At 55.0% G+C, this 17,201-nt stretch overlaps 1 protein-coding gene across 10 annotated transcripts in view; it reads right to left on the bottom strand.

Annotated features, from left to right (window-relative positions):
- EPHB1 (EPH receptor B1) overlaps window positions 1–17,201 on the bottom strand; it is a 323,707-nt gene that overhangs the window by 37,873 nt on the left and 268,633 nt on the right. For all 10 annotated transcript variants that reach the window (XM_075937229.2, XM_075937228.2, XM_075937224.2 and 7 more), the window contains 4 exons: window positions 14,765–14,873; window positions 13,829–13,893; window positions 3,060–3,182; window positions 520–767 (listed from right to left, as the gene is read on the bottom strand). In XM_075937229.2, coding sequence (XP_075793344.1) covers window positions 520–767; window positions 3,060–3,182; window positions 13,829–13,893; window positions 14,765–14,873 — 545 coding nt within the window. The remainder of the gene's footprint in view (window positions 1–519; window positions 768–3,059; window positions 3,183–13,828; window positions 13,894–14,764; window positions 14,874–17,201) is intronic.

Raw genomic sequence — 17,201 nt, forward strand, 5'->3', positions numbered from 1 at the left:
TACAAGCTGGCGTTAACAAGACTGTGCCAGTGAGACGATCAGGCCGCCACACAGTGGCAGAACCTATGACATTTAGAGCACGTGTCCTGCTGTCTGTCACTGGGGGTTGGGCACTTTGCAGGGGTCGATTCCTGGGGGCCCAAGCACTCAGAGCCCTTCGGTGCAGCAAGGGTTTAGTGTTTTATGCAAAAACTGGGATGTCTTTTGTAGCAGCAGGCACAGCTACTCGCTGAGGCCTCTGGAGGGGATCTGCATCTGCGCCCAAGGGATTTAGGAGCACAGACCTCATTGAAAGACAACAGGATGCGTGCTCCGACTCCCTTAGGCTCCTTGGAGACCTCGCTCTCTGTCGCTATTGCTTCTGAAGCTGGGTTATCGGATTCCCCCCTGGTGACCCTGTACTCCAAGGGCCCAGCTGCCGGACGCCTGGCCTCCAGGGACCAGCTCCAAGCCAGCGAACATGACTCCCTTCCAGCGTCACGGCAGGAGAGCGGCCAGCGAGGCCAGGGCGGTTCTTACCCTCAGGAACGAGTCCAGAGCCCCGTTCTCCATGAACTCGGTGATGATCATGACCGGCCGGCTCTTGGTCACCACTCCTTCCAGCCGGATGATGTTGGGGTGGTCAAACTGGCCCATGATGCTGGCCTCGCTCAGGAAGTCCCGGCGCTGCTTCTCCGAGTAGCCAGCCTTTAGCGTCTTAATGGCCACGTAGATTTCCCGCTTGCTGGGCAGCTTCAAGCGGCCTTTGTACACTTCTCCAAACTCCCCTGCAAGTGCAAGAACAGCCGTGGCAACCGCCTGTCCCTACCAATGCTGGCCCCAGGGTCCCGGCCGCTGGCCCCGGGGCTCCCCACTTGCCCCAGCTGTGGTCCCAGCCTGGGACAGCGAGGCGCATAGACAGGAGCAAAGGGGGTCACAGGAAACTTGGTCCCACCCACTGCAAACTGCCCTATGTGGATACAACCCTGCGCCTCCAGGCAGCTCCGCCAAGCAGGGTCCCCAGCTTTCTCCTGGCATGAAACCAAACCCCCTCGCCAAGGCCCTGCCCCCGCCTCCTCCCTCACTTTCACAGGGCTAGGGCAGGCACTTGGGATGGGGGGGAGGGCTCTTAGCTGGGGCCTGGGATGACGAGTTTGGGATGTGGGAGGGGCACAGGGTAGGGGCTGACGGGTTTGGAGTACAGGAGGGCGTGCGAGCTCTGGGAGGAGGCTTGCATGTGGGAGGGCCTCGGGGCTGGGGATGAGGGACTTGGGGTGTGGGGAGGGGTCAGGGTTGGGATGGGGGGTTGGGGCGCAGGGTGTGGGCAGCACTTACCTCCGGGTGGTTCCCAGGAAGCGGCCAGCATGTCCCTGTGTCTCCTGGCAGGAGGCCAAAGAGACTCCCAATGTGGCCTGTGCCCACAGGTAACCCCCACCCTCGCAACTCCCATTGGTTGCAGTTCCCGACCAATAGAAGCAGCGGAGCCAGTGCTCTGGGCGGGGGAAGCGCACGTATCCCTTGGGTCCCCCGTATGCCTGGGAGACACAGGGACCTGCCAGCCAGTTCCCGGGAGCTGTGTGGAGCCAGAGCAGGCAGACAACCTGCCTTAGCTCTGCCGCGCAGCCACCTGGACTTTTAACAGCCCTGTGGGCAGTGACTGGAGTCACCCGGGTCGCTTTTGACCGGCCTTCCGGTCAGAAACCGGACACCTGGTCACCCTACTACCGGTGTTAATGGAGCTTTGTTTGGGGGTCAGGGTCCCTTACAATGAAGGAGCCTGCAGGCTCGGGGCCTAAGAGATCAGCCAAACAAAATTATTCCCTTAAATCTAAACTATTACACTAGACACGATTTCCTTCTTGCTTTCCACGCCTGGTGAAACGTAGAACTAAGCAGGTCAGTTTCACTTTCGGTGAGAGTCAAGTTTAACCTCCTGTTTTACATGTACGCTAGGGGGGCAATGCTGGTTTTCACGGAGGGCTACAGCTCCACAGGGGTTTACTTGAAATTTAAAACCAGATCAATATCTATGTCAGCGCAGTGATCTGCGGAACCGTTCTCGTCAAAATATTGGTCAGAAAATTAGGTTTTCACATTTTTTGTTTTCTTGGAAAGCGTCCCTGTCTCTGACAATTTCTGACTTTGCATCAGAAATTAAAAAACAAAAAAAAACACAAAACCCAGAAACCAAAACATTTCCAGCTGTTCAAAACTGAAACAGTTTCAGTGTGGAGTTCCTTCAATGATCAATATCCTCCATGAAACAAAATCTCCAGTTTGCCAAAGAGTTCAACCTCTTGACCACGTCCTGCTTTTTTTAAACAGCAGATAAATTTTAGGCCTCAAACTAATTGACAGCATCCCTTAAAGTTCTCCATTCCCCCGATGTAAAACTACCTAGCTTGAATTTAATAGAGAGCAAATAATGGGTAGCCTAAACTATACATCTCTCAGGCAGGAGCTAATGACACCCACAGATCACTAGAATGGTTCGTGGTTAAGTCAGATTTGCAGCTGCTTTGCACAGACAGAACAGCATAAAACAGGGACATGAATCTGACCCTAAATCTGAAACAATCGATTGGTTCTTTGAATCTTCCTCAGGACTTCTCGCTTAGTCCTGCCAGGAGGGCGAGGGGGGGGGGTGATTCTGAAGGTCCCTTCCAGTTCTAGTGTTTTATAGATAGATAGATAGATAGATAGATAGATAGATAGATAGATAGATAGATAGATAGATAGATAGATAGATAGATAGATAGATAGATAGATGGGATGTATGAGGATAGAGATCGAGAGAGAGCGAGATCCATTTCATTTAGATTAGAGAGAGATTTCCAACTTTCCTGGAAGTTAAACCACAAGCCCAAAGAAGCAGCAGGATCGGCTGAATAAGTTAACCGGAGCCTCGGGGCCGAAGCGGGCTCGTTTCTTACTTCAACACAATGAGTTTGCTGGCGTGTTCTGATCTGGGGGGGGCACGTCCAATGAGAGGCAGGCAGAGAACGGAAGGTGCAGGAGCTGTGGAGAGGTGGGAGGGTGGGGGAGGAGGGACAGAGAGTCAAGGGTGAACTAGGACACACCTGCTCCAATGACCTCTTCAATCTTCACGAAGGACACGTCGATCTCCTTGGCAAACTCGCGGACAGCCTCGTTGGGGTCCTCGTAAGTGAAGGGGTCGATGTAGATCTTCATCCCCGGGGAGCCTTCGGGGGGAGAGGCAGGAGAGAAAACAGAAGGTATTTAGGACAAGGGCTCGGAGAGCATCTTAGGTCTTTCTGGGTATGTCTACACTACCCCGCTAGTTCGAACTAGGAGGGTAATGTAGGCATACCGCACTTGCAAATGAAGCCCAGGATTTGAATTTCCCGGGCTTCATTTGCATAAGCCGGGCGCCGCCATTTTAAATTCCACAAGGAGTACAGCTAGTTCGGATTAGAAGCCTAATCCGAACTAGCTACTCCGTGCCATGTGTAGCCGCGCAGCACGGGGTTCGAACTAGCCGGGATTTAAAAATGGCGGTGCCCGGCTTATGCAAATGAAGCCCAGGAAATTCAAATCCCGGGCTTCATTTGCAAGTGCGGTATGCCTACATTACCCTCCTAGTTCGAATTAGGAGGGTAGTGTAGACATACCCTCTGATACCCGCTCGCTTCTGTGCACACCAGCTACAGTGCGATTCCTCTTAGCTCTTCTACTCTCCTCCCTCTTCCATTCTCCCCAAGCTCACTGCTCTCTCTTCTCTTTCCTCTTCCCTTTTGCTCCTCCCCGGTACATGGAACAGGCTACTTCTAAACTGACAGGCTGAGGCCAGTCCATCTGGAGCGTGGCCGTTATTTACTGAAGTCCTACCAAACGCATGAGCCGCAGAGCCAACAAAGAACTGCAGGTTGAGATCAAGATGGATCAATCGGACCCCGTTTGGAGGGGTAGCCGCAGCCGAGGTCACCCCCGGTAGCTGTGATATCCCACTGAGCGTGATGGTGGAATAGAATAGGAAAAGGAGAAAAAAAGCCAGGTGGAAAATGAACGTCTGGAGGGAAAAGGTTCGAAGGGGGCAGGGACCCCAGCGTTTCTTGGACGCTTTCATAGGGAAAAACTAAAAATGCAAAAACAGAACAAGGGTAAGAGGATAAAAATCAGAAAGCAAACTGCATGAAGAAATACAAACGACAGCACGGCCAGCTAACGAGACAAACAGATACGCAAAAGGAAACGATTACGGTATTATTCACTCCCACTGTGTGTGTTTGCCACTTTCCCCTACCCTGGGGCTCTCTGATCTGTTCAGATTGTAGACTCGTCTGGGCACAGACACGGTGCTGCTCTGTGTCTCTCCAGATCCTGTCTCTCTCTGGCCCTTTCTTGGCTAGCCCCTAGGCACTAATGCGATAAGCATGATTGATATTGCTAATAACAGTATCGGCCTAACAGAAAAAAGACATTCGGACAGTGAAGAAGGGACGCTAGGCCCTGATCTTCCGTTGCCAACTCCAGGAGCTCAAAAATTGTGAGTCAGGCCTCAAAAAGTCACGAGATTGGCTTAAAAAAAAAGCGAGAGATTTAAAAAACCGTGGCGCTCTTGTTCTCTGCATTGGCATGTTTGTGGCACTCTGGTAGCGCCACGTGTTTCTGAGTGATGCTGCTGTCACCCTCGGAGAGAAAGCCACCAGGATGGTTTTCATTGGGTCCAGACCACCTGACGCCGCAGCTTCTCGAGTTAAACGCACAGCTCAAGCGTCTCCCTCCGCACTCTCCTGCGTACATCGCACATGCTGCTCCCGGCAATGAAGTCACAAACCCAAACCACAATTAGCTGGCTTTATGGCAAGGAAAGTGGCAATTTTATGATGCTCCCTGCATAATTTGAGGCATATTTATTTACCCAAAAAGGCCTTTGAAAGTTTTGTGGCTGCCACTAAATTGACGGAGTGGAGTAATTATAATCAAAACCCTGAAGGGCCCGATAAAATATGAGTTATGAGCCACCATAACCAATAGTCAGGCACCACTTTTGCCTACTAAAAAGCTGCCCACAGGGACGGCTGTCTCGGCACGGCCGGGCGCTGGTGGAATTTGTGCGGCCCTGGAGGCAGACGGGAACCTGCCGTCGGGAGTCCAATCAGACGTTGGGCTCGTTACCGTACCGGTGGAAATTCAAGACAAGATGCTCCCAGCCGAGGATGCGAGCGGCGTGGCCGGGGGCTGCTGCCCAAGAGGGCCCTGCCTCTCAGCTGGTGCGTATTCGCAAGCGGCAGAAATGAGTCCGGCGAATGCTACTGAAGGATGCTCACACAAGGGTGCTTTGTGATGCCCGCAGGAAGCACCGCCGTTTGCAGAGACGCGGCTGTAGCAGCACACGCCTGGGTGGGGTATGTGCGGGTGAAACCGCCACACTCTGCCCCAGGCCGGGAGACAGCACAACGGCCACCCAGGGGCAGACCAAAGGTCCATCCTCCAACAGTGGCCAATGCCCGTGCCCCCAACCGACCCAGCAGCACCGTGCTGGGACTCTTCTCGCCTGGAGCTCCTGGTGTCTGGAACTGAAGGGACCCAGGGTCTAGGATGGCCCCGGGCCGTCCCTTTCCCCAACACCACGTTCCCTTCTCCCGCTTCAGCTGAGTCCCTGCACGCGTGGTACGGGGCAGTCACCTCATCTGGCCTGAGCCCCCCCGTAACCACCCCGCAAGAGCAGCCCTGTGATTCCGGAGCCGCAGCCCCCCGAGAGTGACTCCTTGGCCCGGGGAGTCAGCGGCAGAGCTCCCCCACAGTGGAGAGGTGCCTCCCTCCCACTCCCGCTGCCCTGCGCCGCGGGCTCGCGCCACTCGGCCTCTCCATGACACGGGGACACGCTAACGGGGCTGTGGCTGAAAGAAACCCGCGATTCTCCTCTGCAGGGACAAGTCCCCTCAGTCGCCTCCTGCTCCTCGGGGGATGGGGGGTGAACAGACACCCCAGTCCCAGGCTGGCTACGAGCCTGGGTCAGCGAGGGTTTCCAGAGGACCGTGTGCGGGGCGAGAGAGAGGGAAAGGCCTCCCCCCCACTGCTCTGGCTCACTCGCCTCGGAGGCCAAACCGCTCGGTTGAGAGCTGCTCTACTGGCTGAGTTGATTGTTCCCTTATGATGATCTGTCCCTCTGGGAGCCCCCCGGGGAGTCAGGGCCCCCCGGTGCGAGGTGCAGCACAAAGCTGACGTCTGTCAGCACAAAGCTCCAGGGACAACCAGCGGGCTCTTGACGCTGGCGCCGGGGGCTCAAGGCGGACGCCAGAGGGGCTCCACGCCCCCCAGGGGGCCAGTCTGGGCAGACACGCCACGCTCTCCAAGCGGATGGCGGAGGCCGCAATGAAGCCATCGGTGCATCTCCCACTTCATAAATCCCGGGACGGCTCAGCCTCCGCCACTTTAACGGCCCCATAACATTTTTTTTATAGGAGCAGCTGATGCTTCTGCCGGGATTGCCAAGGGATTTACAGGGTCATAACCGGGGCTGATTTAGTGATCCAAAAAATGGGAATAAATGAGAGCGAAAGGGGGGAAGTCTCAGAGCCACTGGGTGCCCTCTGCCAATGCAGCCTGGCTGGCAAAAGCCCACCAGTACCTCCAGGAGACATCACGTCAGAGGCAGGCCGGCTCCCACGCCACATGCCCTGTGTCTGCCAGGGGCAAATGGGCCTGCGCTCATCTCAGCCCCAGGAACAGGCTGCTGACGGAAACCAGCTTCCTGTATCCGCTGTTTGTCCTGCTCCCAGCAGGCTCTTCGGCCTTCCTTCCCCCACCACCTCATGTGACTGGGGCCCTCCTGTCTGCCTGGCTCGTCTTCCCCATCCCCCTATGCTGTGGGCACCACCCACGAGTGCCCTCACTCCCAACAGACCCGTGTGCACAGAATACTAGGACTGGCAGGGACCTTGAGAGGTCAACGAGTCCAGTCCCGACCTCTCGGCAGGACCCAGCACTGTTTAGACGATGGGTTCCCAAACTAGGGGGTGTGTCCCCCTGGGGGGGGGGGGAGAAATTCCAGGGGGGCGCGAGGCAACCCAATCTCCTCTCCCCCCATCAAGTTTTGCTGCCTTGTTCAGTTCCTTTTTCTTTTTTTGCTCAACAAGTTTTGCTGCTATGTGTGTGTGTGTGTGTGTGTGTGCGCTTTCGGTCCGGCACAAAGTGCAAACCCGAACCCCGACACTGTTCACAAAACACGAGCCGAGCCGGTTTCCTGACGTGGAGCTGGAACCTGGGTCGCCCGAGGGATGTAAAATCCCGCTAACTGGTTAAATGTTACATTACCCCGCTTCACCGGGATCCCATGGGCAGGGGGATGCTCCTGCCCATCGGAAGCAGCCCCCCATCCGAAGCGTGGTGGAGCCAGAAGCGGCCCCCTGGCTGCAGCGCAGTGGGTCCGGCCGGGCCAGTGGTATCCAGTTAGAGCGATGCTTACCAGTTAACCGGTTACATCCCTGCTTTGCCTAAATCCCCGGGGAGTGCTCAAAGCCTTGCTCTTTTGGCCATTCTGGGATGAGTCATATGCTCTGAGTTTGACCTGAACGTCCACCCCGGATGTAAGAAACCTTCCTGGCAAAACGTCCATGGGATCTGATACGTTTCTGCAAAAGGGTGCCGTTCAGCCGAAAGTCTGTCAAAGAATTCCCACCCGCTCTATTCAGCAGCCTTGCTTGTAGAAATGGAGCCGTTTACGTTTCCTGGCTTCGATCGCTGCTTTCTGCTTCATTGCAGTGGGCGGTTTATTACATTTGTTCAGTCTTATGCCAGTGCTGCTCCCTGGCAGGTTGGAGGGAAGAAGTGTGCTTTAAAGGGGGAAGAGGAGACGGTGACTGATTGGCACACAAGGGCACGTAAGGGAGAGCCAAGCATAAGGGAGAGCCCGAAAGAAAGCGCGAAGATCAGCGTATTCCTCTTGCTCTCCATCTGCTCATGTTTAACTGGCGGCCGGATTATTCAATTGCGGAATGGGAGTCAGAAGGATGCTACACGCCTATCACTGCACGACACCGGCGCTCCCTAAGATGTCAGGAGGTTTGTAAATGACAGAGCAGCCAAATTACAGAGCGTGACGGATGGCACGAGGCAGCCGGGGGCACAGCTGGCCAATTTACACCGCAAGGCAGGGAGAAAACGTATCCCGCCGCTACAACCACTGCTGGTTTTAAAGAAGACCGTTTCCATGAGACGGGCACAAATCTCTGGGTCGGAACGCAGAGTGGGGGCGCTGGAACGTCGCAGAGAGGGGCACCAAAGGTGGGATGGGGCAGAAGGGGCCAGAGGCTTCATGAAGGGCAACAGAAGACAAGCATCTATTTTTAGCGATGCGACTGCGTCCTAGCAGCCATGGGAGCAGAGATCTCCAAAGCCGCCTCAGGAATCTGAATGGGATCAGAGTGGACAGCTGACCTTAGCCCGCCTGTGGCCACCCTCCCTGGGAGGAGTCAGACCGGGCATTGCGACAGGGCCGGGGGAGCAGAAGCGAGCCAATGCTGAGCTCTCTTGGCAACCGTCACTTTCCCTCATGCCCTGATCCGCGTCCCAGCTGCCTCTGGTTCCTCACAACCTGAGTTGAGCACAGCAAACGAGTCAGCACTTGGACGGCAAAGCCAAGAGCTCCTTCCTCTAGCCATCCCCGCGGCCACGTTCCACCTGCATGCGAATTCCCTCCTGTGTGGAGCCTGGCCACCCGCGGGACTGCTGGGGTGCCGATGTCAGCGGATGGGCTTGCTGCACTTCTAATCGGCATCGCCTTCCCTCCAGGCACCTTGCACCGCGGGGACATGGCCCGCGCCGGGGACAGTCCAGCCCAAAGGGGGATTTGGGTTTTCCAAGAAAACGTTGCTCGTGTCCGGATCAAGGGTTATTCATTCAACGGTTCGACAGCTTTATGCATCCCCCACCAGTCAGGGCACGGTCTCACCGATCGGTGCGGTGACAGACAGGGAATAAATCTCGCCGATACTCCCAGCAGCAGTATGCAGAACTCCTTCTCCAAGGACAGACACTCAGGCCTGGCCGTGGCAGAGAACCACATGGGCACAAGGGTACTGCTGTGCATCAGGAATGAACCAGCAGAACAACTGCCAGGAACGCGAATCCGTGGAGGAAGATGCAAGGCAGGATCCAGCTTTGCCTGAGAAATGTGCCCCAGTTCAGGGTCCTACAGCAAAGTATCGTTACCTACCGTTACCTCTCCCCGGCCACCGTGGGCAGGACACAGGAAGCTGCCGATTTCCCTACCTCTGCCTGATTAACGGGAGGGGAAAGGAAGCCGCAAACCCAAGATCAAGCAGCAAAAGCGATGGACTGAGCCGGTATTATTTCCTAAGAGACGCACAGACTTCGAGGCCAAAGGAACCATCATGATCACCTCATCTACCCTCCTGCGCATCGCAGACCCCAGACCCTCCCGGCCCCGCTCCCGCAATCGATCCCCAACCTCTGGCTGAGCTACGCACGCCCTCAACTCCCGGTTCAAAGATGTCGAGATCCAGAGGAGCCACCGGGTACGCGAGTTTAAATCGGCCTGTGCCACAATAGAAGGTGAACCTGCCCTCCCCCAGGGTCTGTGCCAATGGGATCCAGGGGGAAAGTCCTTCCTGAGGCCAAACACAGGGAGCAGCCAGCCCCTGGGCATGCAGACGAGACCCACCCGCCAAACACCCAGGAAAGCATTCAACTTCCTCCCCCAGATAGTGTCCCCTCCCTGGCTGTGGGGGATTTTTGCTACTGGCCATCACTGATGGATCACAGGCTGTGCAAAGCCCGCTACGTCTTCTGTGAAGGGCGATTTGTGACGGAGGGGCTGGGCTGGTACCGAGGAGAGCTGGGCTCCAGTCCCACCTCCCTCACCAACATTAAATCGCGTGCCCACGCTCAGTGTCGCTGCCCAGCGGTGCCCTGCGGCCAGCTCCGTGGGCCCGGGAGACGCCCAGAACCAGTACGAAACCTTCCGTGGATGGCCACACGTCCACACGCCACGACATGCCCAGGTGACGTGCCAGCGGGGACAAATTCCCCTTGTGGAGCAATCTACAAAGGCCTGTTGTGTTCAGGAGATGAGCCGGGAACCATGGTTTGGACAAAACATTTTTTGCCCCAGATGGTAGCTTTGGTGGGGCCGACGCATTCGGCCAATTGGCCGCATTGGTTTGACCGACCGCTGCCCCGCCTCTCGCAACACAAACCAAACCGAGAAACGCTCACGATGGTCGGCGTGACTTTGTGGAGACAAACCCTTTCCATTCTGGGACTGGAAGTAACTTTTCCCTTCAAACTGTTTCAGTTTTAAAATGGTATAAACCCCTGAGGCACAAGACAGACCCTCGCATGCTGCCGGAGACGACACACTTCGGGGGCTCACCCAAACTTGACGACACTTTTCCTTTTGGTGAAGGTTCCAGAAATGATGTTTCAGTTTGGACACTGAAAATCCGATATTCCCTCCCCCCAGCGTGCACCTCAGCTCCGGCCACTCCCCGCCCAGCACCCTCCCAAAGTGCCTCTGGCGTGAACAGCGGGGCTGGCTGAGGGGAGACTCACTGCCCTTCAGTTAGACGAGAGCATGATGTGTTCCAGCCGACGCCCTTGTTACTGCGTTCGCTGCTCTCCACACGTCTCCCGCCTGGCTCCCGTTGGGGCGGGCAGTCGTGTGAGCGTCAGTCCTCCCGCTAACCTTGGCGGCTTCTCCCCGCCATCCGACAGCCTGCTTCCCACTGCGCACAGCCGAGCTTCCGGGTGCAGAACACACAGTGCATGGGGCTGACAGGGAATCCTTCTGGCGAGTCCGGAATCGCCTCCCTTCAAGGAGGCTGATGATATTTGCGAACAGGCGGGAAAAACGCCACCGGAGAGGGACTGGCAAGGTGACCCCAAGATCCCAGGCGGCGGGGGGAGCTGCGGACCCTCTCTCCTGGAGGATGGCACAACAGGTCCTACCCTTGGAGCCTTTTAAAATCGGAGTTCGGGCAGGGCTGCCCTCCCTCTTCCAAACTCCCCCGCTCCCTCGCGGCCTTACTTTGGCCTCACTTCAGGTGGGCTGTTTCCCGCCACGGAGACATGTTCTCAGCACCGGGCAGGCTGCGAGGAACACTAGTGACTTGGTGGCCAAGGCTCTTGGCTTTCCACAAGACCAGCCGTAGAAGGGACGAGAACGGGGAGAAGGAAGTGACAGAGGGACGAGAGGCCCCTCGTATTTAACCAGAACACAGAGCTATTTAGAGAACGGTACAAACGTTTGCTTAAAGATTTGCAGGTCCCAATGATGACGAGCTCGTCGAGCTTGTGGGGATTTTCAGGGGGAAGCCCAGAAGATCAAAGTCCATGGAAACTCGTTTTTCGATGTCGCTGGACTTTCCCAGCCCCGTCTGGCTCTTTGCTCCAGCTCTCCCGTTTCCTCCTCGCAGTCTCTTTTCTCAATGCAGCATCACTCCACACCTACCCCCTCGTCGCCTCCTTCACCCCTCCACTCGCCTGCTGGCCACGCTCATCCCCTTCTCCTCACCCCGCTGCCCATGCAGCCAAGCCCCACCCGCCGGAAGAAAAACCCCGTGGAACTAATCAGAAGGCTATTAATCTGTGTTTGCACAGGGCCTGGAACAATGGAGCCGGATCTCAGCCAGCTGCCAAGCACCACCGTAGTCCCCACGAAGAACAATAAAAGCCGTGACATCGTAACCTAACTTCCTAAGCAGAGATATAACGTAACCCCGCCAGAGCGCCCTGCATGCCTGGACTCCCTCAGTCACAACACACAGGCACTTCTCCAGGAGAGGGATTCGAACCTCAGGCGCTTTCTTCCGAATGCAGCAGCCACTGGCTCGGCAGCGTGAGCCCCGGGAGAGAGGCCCGGATGCGTCACAAGCTGCATTCCCCAGGCAAAATTACCCTGAGCCCACAGGACCCCCCACCTCCTCCCCCAGGCCGCTTGAGTTTGGCTCTGGGCCTTGCTCTGAAGGTGATTCACGACAACGTTTAGCCCGGCTGTCCCCACGACATCAGAGACACGAGGCGAGGGAGGAAGGGTCTCTTGCTGCATCAGCTTCTGTCCAATGAGACATCCCTCACCCGCCTCGTCTTGCTCACAATTAGACATCACATGGGCAGGGGGGTTGGGCCCAACACAAGGACAAGGGGGCCCAAGCTCCCTGAAGAGAGGCTGCTCAGTGGCAGCGTCCCCTGCCCCCACCCGCCCGCCCCACACTCCTGTCACATTTTCAAGTTTTTCTTGCAGAAACGGGGAGTAGAAACGTATTTTTTAAAGGAAAGCGGATCACCTGCCTTCAGCTTCTGGAGTGGCAAACCCTGAGACAGACAATAAAAATGCCAAGAATCGGCAATCTTGCCCGTTTCACTCTCCTCCTCCCATCGTGTTGAGACTGTGACCACGTCCTGTCACTGCTGGCACCGTACCGCCGCTCAGATCTGTCCTTTCCTCTCAAGCCCTCCATGGTAAACCCTGAGCCACGTCTCACTTTTGGCAGTCTGTCAGTCTTCCAACCTCCGCCACACAACCACTTACACCCTCCGCCACTTCGGAGTGTCTAAAATTAGCCCCACAACGGGGGATCTTTTTTGGTGAGTAACTGAGTTGCTAAAAAATGCAGTTTGACCCAAACTGTGCGCAAAGTCAGGTTGCATTTGGCAAATCCTTTCATCGACACATGGGGCAAGGAATACAAGCAAGTCACGTGGGTTTTGACTTTTCATTTCAGAACAAAATTTCGCTTCACAATTTAACTACCTTTAACTAACAACAACAAGGCCAACCCACCTCCCCTTCAAATGTCTCACTCGCCCCCAAACAATCAGACTCATAGACTTTAAGGTCAGAAGGGACCGTTATGATCATCTAGTCTGACCCCCTGCACAGTGCAGGCCACAGAATCTCACCCACCCCTCCTAGAATAATCCTCTCACCTAGATCTCAGATACTGAAGCCTTCAAATACGTTGAAGACCCCAAGATGCAGAGAATCCTCCAGCTGTGATCTGTGCCCCATGCTACAGAGGAAGGCGAAAAACCTCCAGGGTCTCTGCCAATCTACCCTGGAGGAAAATTCCTTCCCAACCCCAAATTCAGCTAAACCCTGAGGTGTGGGCAAGACTCTCCAGCCAGACACCCAGAAAGTTCTCTATAGTAACTCCTATCATCCCTCCATTGACCTATTTCCCACTGACAATGAATGGTCAATTAGTTACCAAGATCATGTTATCTCATCAAACCATCCCCTTCATAAACCCATCTAGTTTAATCTTGAAACCAGATAGATCTTTTGCCCCCACTACTTCCCTTGGAAGGCCGTTCCAGAAACTCACTCCTCAATCGTTTGGGGGGGGGGGTTCCGTTTTGGGGGTGAGGAGCTGAAACATTCTAAACCTGAGATGAAATTTCCTTTCAGTTCAGCCACCAACCGAAAAGCCAATTCCTCCAGGCTTAGCGAAAAACCCACTTCCACCAGATCGGCATCCGTTCCCACCCTTGGTGGCATTCAGCGCATCTCCTGCCCTCATCCCACCCTGTAGTCACTGTCGTCTTCTCTCCTTTAACACTGCTCCTCACTGGACAAGGCCCTCCCCCTCTCTTTCTACCAATCCGCTTGGTTCTCCTCCTGCTAGGCCATGGACGTGTGCCATCCTGTGCCCAACTTGTCGGCATAAATTCTTTGCTGGTTTCCTGGGCATCACCTTCATCAAAGTGAGGCTGCACTAAGACGATCCCCTTTCCCCGTGATTTCTAAAGCCACCCAGACACTTACAGCTGGCGGGAAAAATTATGAGTGTGCAGGAAACACACACGTTACAGCGTTCTGTCTCCAACCCAAACCCACGGTCCCATTTTTCTCTCCACTCACCTCGGCCGGTGCTGTAGTGCTGTAATTTATCACTGTACACGGCCTCTTTGCTGTAAGCCCGCTTCCTGGAGAAAGGGGAGAAAAATGACTCAGATAATGTATAAGTGACTCACTGTTACCCAGACGATTTGGAGCATCTCTGAAAAAGAATGACACGATGAATTTACCTGCATATGCATGGGAAAATAACGCTTGCTACACACGCACTAGACAAAGGTGCACTGAGGCAGTCTAGCTCTGCACAGTCACACACAGACATACAAACAGGTGCCCACACTCCCATGGCTGTCTGCCGATATCTGGATACATGTCAGAGACTGGCAGCAAGGAGAGTCCACAGTGAGCGGAGCAAGAAAAGGCTGGAGACTACAAACCCACGTTTTCAAAAATACCGTTGAAGGGAATTCTCCGAGTAGGCGCCTTTAAATCCGTGGCGGCCTCCACGGCTCACGTTGGCTTGAATGGAACACGCTTCCCTTCCTGTCTCACGTCCCACTTCTCATTGTGTTCCCAGAAAAACGCACTGAAAAATGGATCGCCCCCTGAGGACGGCCTGGTGTGATATTTGCCTGTGGCGGCGCTAAGAGCATCTCGGTCATTTGTAAACTGCCTTGTGTGCGGTGTTCCCAGCACACTGAGCTGCCTTCTCCAGACAAGCGTAAGGCGCGCACGTTCTCGCCCTTCACTCCTTGCCGATGCTGCCTACTTTGCACACCCCGCCTGCTGACAGTCCTGCCTCGCCTCTGGGCACTGACCAAGGGGATCGGTGCGGAGTCCCCTTTCTGAGCACTCCCGCCGCTGCTTGGCTGAGGGCTGGCCAGCAGGAGGCGCTGCAGCCAATGGTTGCTCATGGGAGGCCCTGCCTCTGCCCCTGGAGCACAGGGAGACTCTCCCTTCTCACTGCAAAGGGAAAGCGACCAACGGCAAAACCGGTACCTGCTGCAGACGATGGAAATAGCCACCAGCGAGACAATGAAGACCACGCCAGCAGCCGCAGACCCCGCGATCAAAGGCAGCTGCTCTCTCAGCTCCGACTTGTAGTCATCTGCAAGGGAGAAAGGCGTCTCACGCTCTCTGCTACCCACGCCGACCCGAGAGAGCCACGAACCAACCTCTCGGGGCCCTATTCCGCTAGCCTTCGGCAGAGAAGTACCTAAAATCTCAGCAGGGAGCCCCGTTAGTCTGCAACTTTGAAAACAACGAGTGGTCCTACAGCACCTTAGAGACTAACCAAAATAAATCTAGTAGCATGAGCTTGCGTGGGCAAAACCCACTTCCTCAGAGGAGCAGAGTGGAGGGGAAAGGAGGGACTCTTGCAATTTATAACAGAAAAAGAAGGGGGAAGGGGGAAGAACCTGTCCGTTGCAGAGCCGGAAATGAGGCTGCGTGGGCCGGAAGTGTCCCGTACTTAGCTTGGGAGGTTAATTGGGCGTGGGATGTAAGGGAAGTGGGTTTTATTATGGCCCATCCAGTTCAGGTCTTTGCTCAAGCCTGCTCTCTCTCTCTAGTTGGCTGCTGAAATTCCCTGGGAGAAGAATAGCTACGTTTAAATCCGTGACTGAGTGCCACTCATTACCCGGTAGCACGGCCACCGGCTGGTAAATGGCAGGTCGAGGGGAGCAGTGTCACGCGTGGCTCGTGGCGGGGAGAAAAACAGGGCAGACTCCTCTGCTGCTTGAGCAAACACGGCAGGTTTTTGAATCTTGTCAGAGGATGAAACACCTCCCCAACTTTTTCCTGCTCTTCCCCAGACATAAGAACACAAGAACGGCCAGACGGGGTCAGACCAAAGGTCTATCCAGCCCAGTGTCCTGTCTGCTGACAGTGGCCAATACCAGTGGCCCGAGAGGGAGGGATCACAACAGAGAATCCTCATGTGATCGCTCTCGTCACCCACCTACAGAGAAACAGAGGCCAGGGACACCGTCCTTACTCATCCTGGCTAATTGTTGATGGACCTAACCTCCACGAATCTATCTAGCTCTTTTGTGAACCCTGTTAAAATCCTAGCCTTCATTGCATCCTCTGGCAAGGAGTTCCACAGGTTGACCGTGCACTGAGTAAAGAAAAACTTCCTTTGGTTTGTTTTAAACCTGCTGCCTGTTCATTTCATTTGGTGACCCCTAGTTCTTATATTGTGGGAACAAGTAAATAACTTTTCTTTATTCTCTTTTTCCACGCCCGTCCTAATTTTATAGTCCTCTTTCATTTCCCCCTTTAGTCTCCTCTTTTCTATGCTGAAAAGTCCCAGTGTTTTTATTCTCCTTTCACATGGGACCTATTCCAAACCCCTCATCATTTTTTGTTGCCCTTTTCTGAACCTTTTCCTATGCCAATAGATCTTTTTTGAGAGGAGGCAACCACATCTGTCCGTAGTATTCAGGATGTGAGCGTAGCATGGGTTTATATAGAGGCAACAAGATGTTTTCTGTCTTATTCTCAAGCTTTTCTTGAATGACTCCTAACATTCTATTTGCTTTTTTCACTGCCGCTGCTGCACACCGAGTGGATGTTTCCAAAGAATGACCCACAATGACTCCAAGATCTCTCTCCTGAGTACTTGTAGCCAAATTAGTCCCCATCATACTGTATGTAGAGTTGGGATTATTCTTCCAATGTGCAATACGTTACATTTATCCACAGGAAATTTCATTTCACTTAGTTTGGGGAGATCTTTTTGAAGCTCTTCACAGTCTGCTTTGGTTTTAACTATCCTGAGCAGTTTGGTATCGTCTGCAAATTTGGCCACCCCTTCCTTTGCTTACCCCTTCCTCTAGCTTGTTTATGAATAAGTTGAATAGGACAGGTCCCAGGACAGACCCCGTGGGGTCCAACCAGTCCAGAAGCAGCAGTCACTAGAGTGGCTACCACGGTAGCCAACTAGCCGCACTCAGCCGGCCAAATAGCCACCCGTGGCAAGCGGCGAGCGTGGGGGACGCCGCAGCCCTAGACCGTCCTGAGGGCGCCGCCGTGCGGGGAGCCGTCCACCGAACGTGCAGCGGCAAAGGAATTAAAGTGAGGAGGGGGGGCTATGACCCCCAGAACCTCACCCCATCTCAAGGGGTGCGTCTCGGTTACAGTACAGCCTGTGTCAACGCCCATGGGCCAGCTTTCCGCCCTTTTGCACGGCGGGAGTCGTGTGCAGGGCCCTTCGCGGGCACAAGAACCAGCCTCCCACTCTTCACGTTGAGCCTGCCTACTGGCGCCTGCCTGCCTGGCGGGGAAGGGGCAGTTCACTGGAGGAGGACAGAGCTCTGAGACTCGGACACCTGGCGACTGAGCCGAACTCTGCCAGAACCCTGAGGCATAGCCGCCCCGTCTTTGCCCTCTCGCCCTTTCTCTCTCGCCTTTCGAGCCAGGCCTGGCTCCCTCT

Source organism: Pelodiscus sinensis, chromosome 10, assembly GCF_052426305.1.
Source record: "Pelodiscus sinensis isolate ZL-2025 chromosome 10, ASM5242630v1, whole genome shotgun sequence".
Taxonomy (NCBI): domain Eukaryota; kingdom Metazoa; phylum Chordata; order Testudines; family Trionychidae; genus Pelodiscus; species Pelodiscus sinensis.